The sequence below is a fragment of the Myotis myotis genome, unplaced genomic scaffold (genome assembly GCF_014108235.1).
Source record: "Myotis myotis isolate mMyoMyo1 unplaced genomic scaffold, mMyoMyo1.p scaffold_m19_p_1, whole genome shotgun sequence".
NCBI classification, from domain to species: Eukaryota; Metazoa; Chordata; class Mammalia; order Chiroptera; family Vespertilionidae; genus Myotis; species Myotis myotis.
The window spans coordinates 49578252-49595092 of NW_023416313.1; the positions used below are offsets into that span (position 1 = coordinate 49578252).

The window sequence follows — 16841 nt, forward strand, 5'->3', positions numbered from 1 at the left end:
TTCCAGGTGTGTCCTTTCAGGGTTGTGGTCTCCACTGATTGGTCGGTGCCTGGGATGGCGCTCATTAGTCAAAGCAGCTGGTCCTGAGGTGAGCTCTGGCCTGGCTCAGCTGGTTTTGCTGCTTTTCTGGGCCTGGAGCAAAACACAACTGAGGCCTAGATGTATTTGATTCCAGTCAGAACCTCCTTGTCCTGGGGCTTAATGCTGAAGGGCTGTTCTCCAGCTCCCTTGTTTGTTCCTTCTCTCAGGGGGTCTAACCCACAGGACTAGCAGCTTGCCAGGGGAGGAAAGACCTGGGGAGGATCCGAACCACATGACCAGATATGCAAGGTCAGGGGTCTAAGCTGCATGACCATCAGTATGATGGGGTGGAAAGGTTACCCTGGGGGCGAGGACCTTGCTTTCCCAGTTTTGCCTCTTGCTAGGCACCCGGGGCTTTCTACCCTGGTGACCTGTACCCGGCCCATCTTCCTTGCTCTGCTCATGTCTGTCTAACTGCCGACCACATTTCCACAGAAATACTGTTATTACACATAAATTTTACTTTTTTGTGTTTCTTTCAACCCCTCAGATAAAGTTACCACTGAAAATCAAATAACACTTGTCATGTGTTTTACATTAAATTTGTCTAGATTTATTATTGCATATTATGTCTGCTTCTGTATTACATTACCTTTTCATTAATTATGAATACAAACACCAAAATTAAATTGGTATCAAACCTACACTAATTTTTAACCTGTTTCCAACACAATTTACATTTACCACATACTTTTAAACAGAAAATGTTTTAGCAAACATATTCTTTGGAAATAATTCTAATTTGTTTCAGTAACTTGATAGCTGAGGCTTCTGTGTATAAGATATAGTTATCTTGGACGGTTCACAAATTTTTAATAAAAATTAGTAATGTTAAATTTCATGTAACATTGTTACAAAATCCCACCCATCACCCGAAATCAGGACACGATTCAGCCTTGAATGCCTACTACTTGCCAGGCATTTATTTTCATTTGAAGAATGAATAACAGTCTTGGAGCAGATAATTAAAGTAGCGAAGAAACCTGCCTTCTGTTCGTATTGAGTCAAACAAGCAGACACTTGATTGGAGAATCTTATTGCAAGATGAGAGGCTGCTCATGCTCATGTATTACATTGGTATTTTCGTCTCATGAAAAACATCAAGCCCTTAGGCTACCACCTTGGCACTTACGCTTAGGGCGCTGCTTCCTGAACTGGGCTGCACAGCAAAACGCACAGCGTTTAAAAAATGTCAAGGCCTGTGTCTCACCCCCAGGGTTCTGGTTTAATTGGTCCAACTGCTTCCCACTCCGAGGCAATTCGCCATCTGCATGGTATTTTATCAGCGGTGAGGCTGTTTGGATTGGTCAGGTCTTTGTGCTGAACTGAATTCTGCACAGCACAGCTCACTGTGCAGAAAGGTGGCGGTGCCTCTCTTTGCCTTAATCCGTTTCCCTCTCACTTCCTCACTCTCCTCGTACTTGAGGAGGGAGGCGGCGGCCTCAGCAGCAGCAGCCCTGGCTGATCATCACCTCAAAGACCAAAGAAAGGACCGGGCTGCCCCCTGAATATTTTCTCCGCTGAGGATTAATGTACCGCTTTTCCCACTGTTCTCTACATCCTGCGAAAACTTTTTTCCCTTTTGCAAGAAATAAACTCGGAACTTATTGCTGAAGCACATAAGCAAAAAGTTTTAGCACAGCTTCTCTGTCTCTTGGGGACAACTTTGAAAATTCTGAAGCAAGCTGAAGCATAGTAAGTGCTTTCTTTCTTTTAAAGCTACTTCTGGGGAGAGGGGAGGCTATTGTAATGGTAAATTTCACTGCTCGAGGAAGAAAGGGGTGATAATCAATCAAAAATGAAGTATTCGTTGGAGGTTTCGCAATTTTCTTACTATATTGTAAGACTATTTTAATTTCCTCTGTAACCATATACAGAAAATGTTTTATTGTGTATATGCATGAAATAAAAGCAGTCTTGAGAGAGACATTGAAAGAAGTTTTGTCCAATGAGGCGAAGAGATATATACACCACTCTGGGGCTGCATTGAGATCCCAGAATTCCAGGAGGAGACTGACTTTACAGAATGTTGGAGTGAAAAATCCTCCTGGGTCAGCATCTTGGAGTTAAGCTTGGGAGAAGATTTTACATCTGAAAGAACTCATTTCTTAAAACCCCTCTCTGGCCAGCACGTCTCGTGAAGGGGGGATAATGGGCTATAAGAGAAGCATCGCTCTCTTGAATCTGCTTCAGGCGTTTACAATTTAACTCGCATGATGAGAACCACAGAGAACTTCGAGGAGACTCGTGCCACACTAAGCCCTACCACGACCCCCACGGGAAGGTACATTTATCTGGAAGCATTCTTGCAGGGAGGAGCTCCCTGGGGTTTTACTTTGAAAGGTGGCGTGGAGCACGGAGAACCGTTAATTATCTCTAAGGTATGTTTCCTTTGCCAATAATGCCTTTATTCACATTGCTTTTTCAACTTTTGTCAAAATGTAAAAAAAAAGAGAAAAGTTGAGCATTGCCTGACTATTGCTGAATGTGCTGTGTCATACCTTGCCGATTGTATCTGGACATATTTTGCATAACTTGGTGTTTGAGAGAAAAATGTGTCTAGCTCATTTATTCTGTGAAAGCCTGGAGAAAAATGTGCTGGTTGGATGGATAATCTCTTTTTGTGAATGAAATAGTATAAAACCAGCTACCATGTGATCTTTTCAGTTGTAAATCAGATTAAAGATGAACATAGTTAAGGCGATGGCATAGTATATGTTTTTGTATGTGTGCCTCTATTTAACATATGGCTAGAAAAATATCTCTTCTTTTTCCTTTCAATTGAAAAATATCTAACATTCCAAAAATATTTTAGAATTTCTTTGTAATTCTGGATAATTGAGTATGCAAATATTATTGCTTTTCAGCACACTCAGAGAGGAGAATTAAATTAGCTTTCAATATAATTCAAGGGCAAAACACCAATTTTCCTCTTCTGTTTATGTATTTAAACTGATTTTTAAACTTTAGTCATCCTGTAACATGCCTCAATTCTTTGTTTATCTCTGGTGTGGATAGGTATAGCCAGTGAATGAATCTATTTTATACAATAGACTTAGTATTTCTGCTTTTTTCTTAAACTACAGTGATTAAGAGAGATTACAGAGATTTCTTTTAAAATTTCAGAATATTAGTCATCTAAAACAGCAGAATATAAGTGCTTTTCATGCAATGCATTATTCAAGAAACATTTGTAATTGGGGAAATGTTTTCGTGAAAACTGAAATGACTCTTACTGTACTTAGATGAGCCAGTGGAAACTAATTTCTAGCAGGCAGCCAAGAGTGTGACCACTGTGAGCTGTGTGACTTTCCCTTGTCATTCCTAAGAAACAAAAGATGTGTTTGTGTATGTATATCAGGAAGCCTTCCTGCTATAAGTAACCGAAGTCCTGATTTATAGTGGCCTAAATAAATTGGGTTTGTTTTTCTCATATTACAACAAGTGTGGAGGTAGGCTGTCTAGGCAAGAAGCAGCAGTTCAATAATGTCAACACGATCTCTCTGCCCTGCCATTCTTGATGATGTTGCTTTTGTCTTCATGGTTGCGTGACGGATGCTACCTCTGGCATTGCGTCTTCATTCAGGGCAGGGTTTTGGCTTTTTTGTGTGTGTGGAAAGGGGCACCCTTCCATCAGACTTCTGCTTACATCTCATTGACCAGAACTGTGCCACATACCTATCCTCAGGTTACTTACTGGCCAAGGGGAATGACATGCCCATGACTGGTTTAGACCAGTCAGGATTTCTCTCCTGGATTCTGTAGTAGGAACTTACCCTTCCTGACGTCAAGGAATCTCTGCCCACTATTTGAACAAATTGAGGTTTTGTTTTCAAGCAGAAGGAGGGAATGAGTGCTGGGTAGACAACAGAGAATGCTTGCCACAAATATAAATGTCATCTCTGCATTTAAAAACTCTGGTGGTACACTCAATTTACCTGGCCTTTAAGGATAAGATATTATGTATCTGTACACCAGAATACAGTTTGCTCCCAGATCTAATTCTACCACTATTGAGCCATTCCTCTAAGACTCCATTTTTATCTGCAGAATGGAGATATACTCTTATTTTCCTTACCAGAATGTGTGGGAATTAAACGAGACCATGCATTTAGAGCAGTTAGCGTAGGGGCTGGTACACAGAAGGAAAGGAACTCAAAAAAATCTTAGCAAAGATTGTGATTATTGCTTTTCATTGTTCTGGGAGAATTTGAATTAGTATACAGACTTGGCTGCTGTGCAGAGATCCAAAATAACAATAGCTTAAACAATATAGGCTTTTATGTCTTTCTCACATAACAATCTGAACATAAGCCAAACTGAAAGATGGCTGCATGACGTCAGGGACCCAAGTCCCTTCTACCCCTTGGGGTGATGTCCCGTCTGCTTGATCCAAGATGACTTGCCACAACATCTGCTTTCCGGTCAGTAATAAGTGGAAAAGGGGGAAAAGAAGGCAATCTCCTTCCTTTCAAGGGCATAATCTGTTCTGTCCAACGTGGTAGCCACCAGCCACATGTGGCTATTTCCATTTCAATTAAAGCTAACTAAAACGAGATACAATTTAAAATTCTGTTCCTAATATGCACTGGTCAGATTTCAAATGCCATATTGCTTCAAAGCTCTTGAATATCTCTCCCCATCCTGTTTGTCTGGCAAACTCATACTCATCCACTCTCTGATTCTTCCTCCCTCTGAAGTTTTCCTGACTTCCTCCTGCTGAGATAGGCAGTCTCTCTTCTACGCTCCCATAGCCTGCAGGTTCTACACTGAGTCATAGAGATACATTTTTATCTACGTTGCCTGTCTTCTCAGAAGCTTGTGAACCTCTTTGGGGCAGGGACTGTTTTTGTTTGTTTTGTTTTCATCTCCACCACATCTAACTTGGAGCCTGGGTACACAGCTGTTAGTTGAGTAAATGAAAGGGCAATGGTTTCCAACCTTGGCTGCACATTAGAATCACCTGGGAATCTTTTTAAAATCCTGATTTCTGGGCCTCATCCTCCAGAAATTCTGTTTCTTTGTTATGGGGTGGGGCCACAACATTAGTAACAAAGAAACAGAATTTCCGGAGGATGAGGCCCAGGTGATTCTAATGTGCAGCCAAGGTTGAGAACCACTGCTCTAGAGTCTCATGGTCTCCTTTCTCCATCTTTAAAGCCAGCAATAGCAAGGTGAGTGCCTCTCACATTGCATCATTCTGATTTCTAATGTCTGCTTCCCTCTTCGATTTTAAGGGCCCTTGAGATTGAGCTCAGCAGGATAATCTCTCCATTTTAAGATCCGTTGAGTGACAACCTCAGTTCCACCTGCAACCTTAGTTCTGCTTTGCCATGTGACCTGTCATATTCAGAGATTCCAGGGATTAGAACGTGGATGTCTTTGTGGGGAGATGGCATTATTTTGCCAACCAACATGGCGTGTGAAACTGATGGAAGTCTATATAATTAAGACAGTGATGAGACTAAAGTGAAATTTAGTGCCTGATCATGTATATCCCAGATCTTCCTTCTAGGACAGTGAAAAAATGGACATTACCTCATACACTACTAACCAAATGTTTGCTATTCTCCCAATCTAGGGTGACCCCCATTGTAAGAGAAGGGAAGGGACAGTACACATTGAGTCATACATATGAAAGGCACGTATACAAAGCAGTTATAAACTGCCAGGTATGGGTGACAATATAATGAATGAAGTATCATTTTTCTGTTGGTACAAATGAGGCAGGAGAATGAATAGGGAAAAGGGAACTATGAAAGGGTGGCAATAAAAGAAATCATTTTCAAATTCCTTTCTTTGGGATTTAAAGTCCCTAAAAAAGGAAAGGTGGGGGTGAGGAAAGAGCCTGTGTAATCTTCGAACTTCAAAAAGAAAGGGTAACTTAAAAAAAAAATAGCGTTTGTATGTGGAAGCTCAAGTAATTTAATAGTTCAGGAAGTTGGCAGCCTGATTTCATTATGACTCACTCTGCATTGTGGCTGAAAAAAAGCAGTTTCACCTGCAGTGGGCATGCACCTGCCCCCACAGTTTATAACTCAAGTAAGAGTATGACAACAATAAACAACTACTGCTGGCATGTACTGAGGGCTTACTGTGTGCCAATCTCTACTCCAAAAGACCCACATGTGTTAACTCCTTTAATTTCTACAACTCCGTGAAGAAGGTAATATTAGTATGCTAATTTTGTACATGAGACAGAATTCGAGTGGTTTACTGAAGCTCTCACAAGTGGTGAGTGATGGAGCTAAAATCTGAATCTAGGCATCCTGGTTCCCCAGAGTCTGTGCACTTAACACACTATGCCATTTAGTCATCATTGCCTATCAATAGGAATATTTGGCTCTGACTAGACTCTAGAGCAGGGGTGGGCAAACTTTTTGACTCGAGGGCCACAATGGGTTCTTAAACTGGACCGGAGGGCCGGAACAAAAGCATGGATGGAGTGTTTGTGTGAACTAATATAAATTCAAAGTAAACATCATTACATAAAAGGGTACGGTCTTTTTTTTTTTTTTAGTTTTATTCATTTCAAACAGGCCGATCCAGCCCTCGGGCCGTAGTTTGCCCACGGCTGAGTCCTCTTCATAATTCCTCCTCTGGAGAGAATCATCCAAAACATCCCAATCAATCTGCCATTTTAGAATGAAATGAATTGCTTTATTGCCCTGTGAGAAGCCTTGGAAATATAACAGGTCCATAGGTTAGGAAATTACTAATTTGGAACATACTTAAATTATCTGGGTGACACATGGAGATTTCCTGAATTTTCTTTTTATTTATTTATTTATTTATTTATTTATTTATTTATTTATTTTATTGCTTAAAGTATTACAAAGGGTATTACATATGTGTCCATTTTATCCCCCCGCCCTAGACAGTCCCCTAGCCTCCCCTATCCCCCAATCTGAATTTTCTTATTCACCTGTCCAGTTCAGCACTTTACAGCCTTATAGCTCCTTAGTTCCAGCACAGCAGCAACAGCCATACAATCCCTCTTGGCCCATTTCTTCTGCATTAAAGCAATGCTTATTTTACCAGCTCTTTAGCCACGATCCTTGAGTTCAATGTGAAATTGGTTTTAGGCAGTTCCCCAGACCTTGAGCTGATTCACCTGAGGTCATCTTTTCCAAGTACCAAGCTAGATCAGCTTATTATTGCCCTTTCACAATAGTCAGTCCCTTCTGAGATTCTCTCCTTACCTTGCTTTTCCTATAACATCCTCTGTCCTTCATACCCAAGTAGCCTCCTGTCGTTATTGTCCTTAAACTAATTTATTTGTTCTTTAATTGTTTCATCCTTCTCTGTCATGCATTTGCATTAGTTCCTCCTTCCGCTTATTGCCTCAGCACCTTTATTCAGGCCCTCTTAATACAGGTAGTTGTTTGCATTTGGAATCCTGCCAGTATCAAATGAGTATTTCTCTAGCTGTATATTCTGCTTCTCCTAGCAAAATACTTATTATTTCACACAGGAAAAATCCTCAATGAATGTTAAATGCCTTATGGAATTTTTATCATTTATTTATCTATTTGTTTGCTTGTTTTGTGTGTGTGTGTTGTTTGTTTGTTTTTGCCTTAGATCTATAAAGAGTTTCACCCTTAGACTGTCAGGGCCTGCCCCATTCTAGATTAATGTTTGATACTTAAGATATCTTAACTTCAAAAGGAAACAATGATTTACAAAAGACATTTTAGTCTGACACTTTTAGTGTATGCTAGGAGATGTCAAATATGGTGAGAAATAAATAAATAAGTAAAAGAATCTCAGCAATCATCTAATCCCGCTTCCTCACATCTAATCCCGCTTACACAAAGAGAAAACTGAGACCCAATAAAGTTAATTTATTTGCCAAGATGGTTTCTGCCTTAGCAAACAAATTGTGTGTGGGTGTAAAGCTCAGCTATGAGGGCATAATTGCTTTCTAGTTGTACCATTCATAGTTTTGTATGAATGCTAGCTCCCCATTTAGGCTGTTAACCTCTAGAACAGCGGATCTCAACCTATGGGTCGCGACCCCTTTGGGGGTCGAACCGCCTAAGACCATCGGAAAACACATATTTGTATTTAGAAATAAATATTTCACAATATATAATCACATATTGTTTTTGTGATTAATCACTATGCTTTAATTATGTTCAATTTGTAACAATGAAAATACATCCTGCATATCAGATATTTACATTACGATTCATAACAGTAGCAAAATTACAGTTATGAAGTAGCAACGAAAATAATTTTATGGTTGGGGGTCACCACAACATGAGGAGCTGTATTAAAGGGTCGCGGCATTAGGAAGGTTGAGAACCACTGCTCTAGAAGTTAAGGACCTTTCCTTTCTCCTCTCTTCCTCCCTTTCTTTCTTCTTTCTTTTCTGTTACCCACAGTGCTAAAACTCTGCATAGCAATGATGAAAATAAAAATGTGTTAATGAATAAAGAAGAAGATAAATGAATATTATAAGGGATCTTCTTTAAAATCTCTGTGAGAAAGATGTTGAGGGTAGTGTGCAAACACAGTACTGGTAAAACCTGTTTTAAAAAAATAAGGCAAGCTCTTTCCTCCATCCTTACGGGCTGCCATAATGGTGTGTATGGACGTCCTGGCTGTTGCTCTCAAGAGTATCAACAATGCCGAAAAGAGAGGCAAACACCAGATTCTTATTAGGCCGTGCTCCAAAGTCATCACCTGATTTCTAACTGTGATGATAAAGCGTGGCTACACTAGCGAATTTGAAATAATTGATGAGCACAGAGCTGGAAACATTGTTGTGAACCTCACAGGTAGGTTAAAGAAGGGTGGAGTAACCAGCCCGAGATTTGATGTGCAACTCAAAGATCTAGAAGAATGGCAGAACAACCTGTTTCCGTCCCATCAGTTCAGTTTCACTGTATTGGAAAACTCGGCAGGCATCACGGATCGATGCAAGAAGAAAACACACAGGAAGGAGACACACAGGAGGGAAGAATCCTGAGATTCTTTTTCTAGGGATGACATACATACATACATACATGCAAATAAAGTGCCACAAGGAACAACAACAACAAAAATAAGGCAACTAGGTTGAGCTTGACTTTCAATATAATGATGTCTTGCACACATTTAATGTTTGGTAAATGTCTGTTGAATTAGATTGGCGGGAAAGGGAGTTCATGTTTTAATTTAACCTTTAGAAGTTACCCTTTAAACTCTGCTTAAAGTATTAGGTATTTTAGACACCAAGCTTATGATTCTATCAATGCTGTTGGAAATAGCTTTTGTTCAAGTAACATGATGAGGTTGCGTGCCAAATGGATCCTAGCATCAATGAGAATTCTGCTTTCTCTTAAAGCTAATATTTATTTCCAAGGCATTGCCTCTTATGTAGGGAACACAATTTAAGAAATATTTGTTTCCTTTCAGTGAAACCACAATGTGATTGGAGACACATAATGAGAGACTTCCTATCAATCTTTGAAAAAAAACAAAACCCCAAAAGACTTTCTGGATCTGAACTAATTCACAGACAGATTCTTCCACATCTCTCCCTTTGATGTACTTCCAAATAGCAAACATCTTTATCCAAAGAGCTATGGAGTCGGTATTCTCCTGCATGGTCCATCCCAGGAGTCCATCCATCTCTCACCCATCCCAGGCCCTTCAATGAAACAAATCGAGGCAGACTCTCCCCAAATCTGAGCGCTGTTTCTCCCCCTCTTCTAATGACTTTCCCACACAAGAGAACTTGTGTATCTCGATCTGTAGAATGGAAGTAACAAATCTTTGCTGCCTTCACAGGAGGCTTTTCTAACTTGGCAGACCGATGTGTAGAACACTCTGTTCTGGGCATCTGAGCCTGAATTTGCTCTTACGTCAACTGCATTTTTTCATTCCTCAGACATTCATGCATCTAGTCGTTATGTCCTTTTCCGTCTCAAACTGCATTTTATCTTAGAGATTTATGAGATTTGTCTAAGTCTTGTTTTTCAATGTTCTTTGCTATTTTTCTGTTGCTTTAGGGTTGTAATTCCTATGTTATCTTTTTTCTTTTCATTTTAGAAAAGTCTGTCCAGTGTAGCCAAATACACTATCCCAGACTCTATAGGGCTTGGAATGATAATAGACATGTTTCATGTCAACGCAGTCTTTATGGGCTATGTGAACATGGGCAAGTAATTTAGTTTTCCTGGCCCTCAGCTTCCTCATCTTTAAAAATGAAACATTATCACCTAAAGAAGTTGCTGTAAGTATTCAATGGATTAAATTACACAATAGTGCTTTGAAATGATAAAAAACAATCCAGAGTTATAATATGATGATATGAACTGGTGGGAGAAGAGTAGGTACCAAACAGAAGTTAGCAACTCACATAACAAAGCTAATACTTGGCTGATTTTCTGTATCATGGTCAACAGTTGTTACCTCACACTGAAACACTGAACAGATCATTCCCTGCCCTCATGGAGCTTACAGAAGAAAGATGCTGGCAACAAATACATATGTACATGATAATTTCTTTCTTTCTTTTTTTTTTTTGTACATGATAATTTCAAGGTTGGTAAGTATTATTAAGAAAAAAAAAACCAGCCCTGGCTGGTGGGGCTCAGTTAGTTGAGCATCGTCCCATGCACCAAAAAGGTCACTGGCTCGATTCCGGTCAGAGCACATGCCTGGGTTGTGGGCTTGATCCCCAATACAGGGTGTGCAGGAGGTAGCCGATCGATGTTTCTCTCTCACATTGATGTTTCTCTCTCTCTCTCTCTATCTCTTTCTCTCTCTCTCCATCTCCTCCTCTCTCTGAAATCAATAAAAACATATTTTTAAATTTTTTTTTAAAGAAAAACACTCCAAAGTGATGGGTTCTAGAGTGGTAGTGTCTGTAGGGTGGAGGTATGGGGAGCAGAGTTAACTTTAAATGGTGTGATTAAAGAAGAGATTTCTGATAAGCTGACATCTGAACTAAGACCTAATGGATGAGAAATAAGAAATCAGACATATGAAGAGATTTGTAAGTTGGGGTGAGGCAGGAAAGTCTTGGAATGTTTCAGAAACAAGAAGAAAGTCAGTGTTATTGCAGTATAGTAAGTGTCTCAGTCTGTTCAGACTGCTATAACAGAATATCACAGACTGGGTGGCTTATAAACAACAGACAGTTATTTCTTATAGCTCTGGGGGCTGGGAAATCCAAGATCAAGGCACAGGCAGATTCAATATCTGGTGAGGCCTGGCTTCCTGGTCCACAGATGGTATCTTCTCCTTGTGCCCAAACGTGGCAGAAGGGGCAAGGGAGCTTTCTGGAGTCTCTTTTATAAGGTCATGAGTCTCATTCATGAGGGCTCCACCCTCATGACCTCATCACCTCCCAAAGGCCCCACTTCCAAATATCACATTGGGAGAATAGGTTTCAACATATAAATGTTGGGGGAACACATTTTCAGCATATAGCAATAAGCAAGGTAGAGAGTATTATAATATGAAAATGGAAAGTTTGTCATGGTTAAAGCACATGGGACCTTGTCGATAGTAGAAAGGACCTTGAATTGGATTTAAATGTAGGGTGTGAGGGTATATCACACCATGAGTCTTTCTCTACTTAGAGTGGATAACCAATTGCATGTATTTAAACTCTGGGAGATTTTTATTTTGGGGGGGTCGGGGGAGGTTAATTGCTGGCTCCTAAAGCCACCTTCTCTTCTCTCTCTCATATATTCCTAAGCACTAACTGGGTCTATAACACAACAGGGCCTTCCAAAAGTCAACTGTCAAAAGTCATTATGATTTATGGAATGATGTGTAAATAAACAGTAAATTTTTTTTTTTTAATTAATTGGGAGAGGTTCTCCTGCTCTGCCCCAAAATTATTAATCTCTTGGGGCTTATTTTTTATTTCGAGTCAACACGATTTCCTGGATTTGCTTTTGTCATCATATGACTAACTCTACTGAGGTCCTGCTCTGTAACAGGCATGCTATGTCACATAAGCTTCATAAACCTCTTGAACTATAGGTTCTATTTCATTTGCATTTTATGGATGAAAAAACTGGAAGTTTGCTTAAGGTTATAAAAGTAGGTAGGAGCTGATCTAAAACCTTTTGAATCTGAAGCCTGAAAAATGATTTTTAAAGTAAATATTGCATTGTCATTTTATAGTTCCAAAGAGTCCTCCCATCTCCTTTGTCCCATGTCATGATAAAGTATGGAAGAAGTGGGATGTGTGAACTGTGTGGAAAAATAGGCAGCTCACCCTGCTTGGTGTGGCTCAGTTGGCTGGAGCATCTTCCCGTGCACTGAAGCTCACAGGTTTGATTCCCAGTCAAGGCACATACTTGGGTTGTGGGTTTGATCCCTGGTTGGGGGGTGTATGGGAGTCAACTGATTGATGTCTCTCTCTCATCAATGCTTCTCTCTTTCTTTCTCTCCATCTCTCTCCCCCTCTTCCTTTCTCCCTCTATAAAAAAAAAATTTTTTTTTTTTGAAGATAGCTTGTGCCATGAAATGAGCAGTGTGCCAGAGACAACAACCTTAGGAATTAAATTGGACTCCCTGCTTCTTCCCAGGCCCTGCTGCTTCCTGAAGCCTTTTACTTCTGCAAGGTTCTGACCTCTGTCTCAAGTCACCTCTCTGATTGTTGTTTGTCAACTAGGATCTGGTTGTGTTTTCATCTTCATACACAGTCATTATCTTTGCCTTTGTTTTTCTATCATGTCCTTATCTCCTCAACTGACTTAAACTCTCCCCTCCCCGCAAGCCTAAACCCTTTGGCTTACCTTTTGACTTGGATACATTCCATTGCATAGTGAAGTCATGATAAAACCTTAACACTCAAATCAGGCCTGTTACCAAGGAGAAACACTAATTCACTAAATGAACATTAAGCAGTTTAATGCTAACAGGGGCTGGATCTAGTTAATACAGGAAATCAGACTTGGGCTTCGAACAGCTAGAGCACTGCTTTTCTGGGGTATCACAAGTCCATGCCCCCAACTTGGTGAAGAGACTGGTGATAAGATCAGCACCACTACAGTTGCACTTTCATGGAGGAGAGTCCATTGTACCAAATTTTGTGTCATTTTGTTTGTCCCTTTCTAGCTCTCACTTAGTTCATAATATAGTGCATCTGTTCTGCTCTTCCACCTTGTCTACTGTTCCATGACTCTCATTAGGACTCATCTTCCCTGAAAGGTATACTTTCCGGCTCTCCTAATAGTACAGTCACTTGGCGTGCTCCTGGGACTTCCACACAGTCGTTACCCTCAAAGCCACCGCTGCTTGGTAGCATCCCTCACCCATACTTGGCTCCTGGACAACTGGTTCAGACAGATCCTAGAATTCTAAAGACCTCAACATTTAAAAATAACTATTACAAAGCAAATAAAAAAATAACTGTGACATGAATTTGGAATCAAAACACCTGCAATTTAAGTGGCATAGACCTTCGGATTAGTCAGACAAAGTGCTTAGCACTTTGGGCGTTAAGGTATATCCTGAGCCACATATTTGCTAGAAGGTAGGAAGAAATATTAGACTTATATTTTAAAAAACATGTTTTAATTGATTTCAGAGAGGAAAGAAGAGGGAGAGAGAGAGAGAAAAACATCCATGATGAGAGAGAATCATGGATTGGCTGCCTCCTGCATGGATTGGCTGCCCACTGGGGATCGAGCCCATAACTTGGTTATGTGCCCTTGACCGGAATCGAACCTGGGACCTTTCAGTCCACAGGCCGATGCTCTATTCACTGAGCCAAACTGGCTAGGGCAAAATATTAGACTTCTAAAACTAATTGCCTGACTTTTTTCCTTTGAAAATTTAAAATCTTTAATGGAGGAAGGCGTATGTGTACAATTTAAGCTTTTGTCATCTGTGTGTAGTCCTCTGAGAAGGCCACATTTTTTAGGCCTTGTTTCATGGGAGCTGGGAAATGAGCTGCTGGAATTCAGACCCAGCATCTGGCTGGCTCCCAGAAATACATTCACATGTTGGGTGTTAAGATACATTAACAGAACAGGAGAGTGAGTAAACTTTTGGAAATATGAAGGCAGAAAATTCCTGACATTTTCCTGTTATTCCTTGATTATTTTGTTTTTCATATTCTCACTTGTGAGTAATTACTAAAGAGCAGCAGGTAAAAAACAACGCAGTCATTGACCTAAGTGTAAGCAGCAGGAAGGTTAAAAGAATTAGTCTTATTCTTCAGGATTGCATCCATAGTTGCATAGTGGCGCTCCTGGCTCAATGTTTACACCTTGACTTGAGTTCCAGCTGCACCATCTGCATTTCTTTCCTTACGGACTTTATTTTGCCTCCTTTTTCTACCCAGTTATTGACTCTGGGAGGAATGCTCAACCCAGGACTGAGTGGAGTTGGTAGATAAACAGCCCACGCTCTCGTCCCTTGGATGGGAAAACTCTGAGGTGCGTGTTTCCCACTACCTCCTAGAGTTGCCCTGGCAGAATTAAGCTGCACTTGCCCACGTTGTAGCGGACTTAATAATGCATCTGTATGAACTGTCTTCCTTTCGCAGTCTCCTTTGCCTACGTCCCTCTTAGTTTCCTTTACTTCCCAGATAAACTACTTGCCTTTGAATTCTTATCTCTGGGTCTGCTTCTGGGGAAAGCCAAACCAAGGTAATCCCCATTTAGGGAATGCTCACTAACTAGGTGAAAGCCAGAACCTGAAGTCTAACGTAGCTCTGTTTCCAAAGTATCTGGTCTTTCCACTCTACTATGGAATTCAAGCAGACGGAATCCCGTAGCAGCTTAGACCTAACATTTTCTTAGGTGCTAAGAAAAGGAGAAATTCACTCCTAGATATGAAGTTTTGCAAGTCTCTCATCTACTCTCTCACAAATGAGCTCGCCTTTCTCTTTTTTTCCAATGAAGGGGTTGATGAGTCACACTCTTTCTGTCTTAATCAAGCACCAAGAGCTCCGCTCCCCCCCCACCCCCCCTGCCCCGTCCCTGAGAGGAGGAGCCAGTCTCTCTTTTGCTCCAGTGATTCTATTATTCTATAGGCTCCATAGGTTAGTGGTTAAGAAAAATGTGGCCCCCTGGGCAGAATAGAGAAAATTACATCTGATTTTTTTGGGGGCTCTCTGAGCATAGCTTCTTTCCTAGAGTTTTATTCATGTTGCTTTTTCGCTTTCTCAATTCATGCTCTAAATACAGCACAAGAAGAAAGTAAACAATGTACTGTTTTTTAGTCCAGAAAATTTGACAGTATGGCCTGGCAGGGGTATGAAGTTTGGCACCTCAGCAAGCCATAAACTATAACATAATTTCCACCCCACCCAACTTCAACACAGCAGAATAACTTTTCAACACTGAATGTGGTTTCTGTGTAACTTGTATCACTGCCAAATTCAATACAAGAAGCTTCCTTTCTTTTGGAGCCATCTCCCCACGATGTGAATATTCTTTGACTCACCATGTTGTCCTTTTCCAATTTCCTTGTTGTTGTTTTTTTGCTTGAGTTCACGAAAGACTGACAAACGGTGGCCTCATGTGACAGCCATTAGTCTGCCTTAAACCTCAACTTGATCTTGAATGGATAGAACAATGAGTAGATTTTATGTGATTTAATTGATGTTGTCAGCTATATGAATTTGTTAGTTCAAGAGAAACTAAGCTTCCAGTCCTTCCTTTTCTAAATTCCTACCTGATTATAATAATGTAAAAGGCAATGTTCCCGCTTTCCATTGAAGCAGTTTTATAGCAGTCTGGACGCCGAATAATGGAGCAATAAGCATTTTATTCTATTTAAAAAGAAAAGGCAAGGAAGATAAGTATTTGCTTCTTTGGATTAGTGGGAATTAACAAGCATTTTTTAAATTGTGCTTGTGTGGGTGAGCACAGGGAGGGACTTTTCATCACGGGGGAGGTCTTGGCAAATCGGTGTTCATTTCAACCTCAGAGCAATGATTGTTGAACACATTTATGCCCACTCTAGCTCCAGGAAGCCTGTGGCATAGAATGTAGATTCAGAAAACAGTACAGAATAAAATCATCTCCCACTTTCCCATCTCTCAAGCAGGGGAAATGGTGCATTCTTTTTAGTCAGAACTCCCTGACTTGTCCTGTTTATGCTGTCATTTCATGGAGATTAAAAGTAAACCTTTCCATATATTGTTAGTGAGAATGTGGAATGTAAAGTGGTGCAGCCACTTTGGAAAAACAGGTGGCAGTTTCTTAAAATGTTAAACATGGTTACCACATCACCCAACAATTATAATTCTAAGTACTAGAGGCCCGGTGCACGAATTCGTGCATGGGTGGGGTCCCTTGGCGTGGCCTGTGGGGATTGGCCGAAACTGGCAGTCCAATGCCGCCTGCTGCTTCCGCTCATCCTGGCCCCACTGCACCTGCTGCAGGCTTGCGCCCAGTCAGTACTGATTGGGAGAGGCTTTCACCGCCACAGCGCACTCGCCAGCCATGAGCCCTGCATCTGGTGCCCGTCCTGAGGGACACCCTTGATGGCCCAGGACAGAATCTGTCCCGCTGAATTCCCTCCGGTTGTTGGGAGCCACCTGGCAGCTGCTCATATCGTTTCTTCCTTGCAGAGTGTCTAGGGAGGGGAAGCAGCCACGGTGCCCAAGGATGACTTCCAGGAGGCCAGTGGTGCTGTTGGGATCATGCCAGCAGCACTGGTCCATTGATGCCTGGCCCATTATCTGGAGATTAGACCTGCAGGACTATTGAGGGAGTGAGTGGCTGACGCTGGGCTGGTGGGCCACCGGGACAGGTTGGTCAGCTGAGCAGCACTCCCACTGTGGGAGTGCACTG

The 16841-nt window shown here is 41.1% G+C and overlaps 1 protein-coding gene and 1 pseudogene across 1 annotated transcript in view; both read left to right on the plus strand.

Moving 5' to 3' along the window:
* Window positions 1-2294: 2294 nt before the first annotated feature.
* Window positions 2295-16841, plus strand: part of LOC118670161 (protein Shroom3-like) — a 90460-nt gene continuing 75913 nt past the window's right edge. Inside the window, exon 1 of the mRNA XM_036337166.1 lies at window positions 2295-2462. Coding sequence (XP_036193059.1) covers window positions 2295-2462 — 168 coding nt within the window. The remainder of the gene's footprint in view (window positions 2463-16841) is intronic.
* On the plus strand, window positions 8666-9134 carry LOC118665083 (annotated as a pseudogene).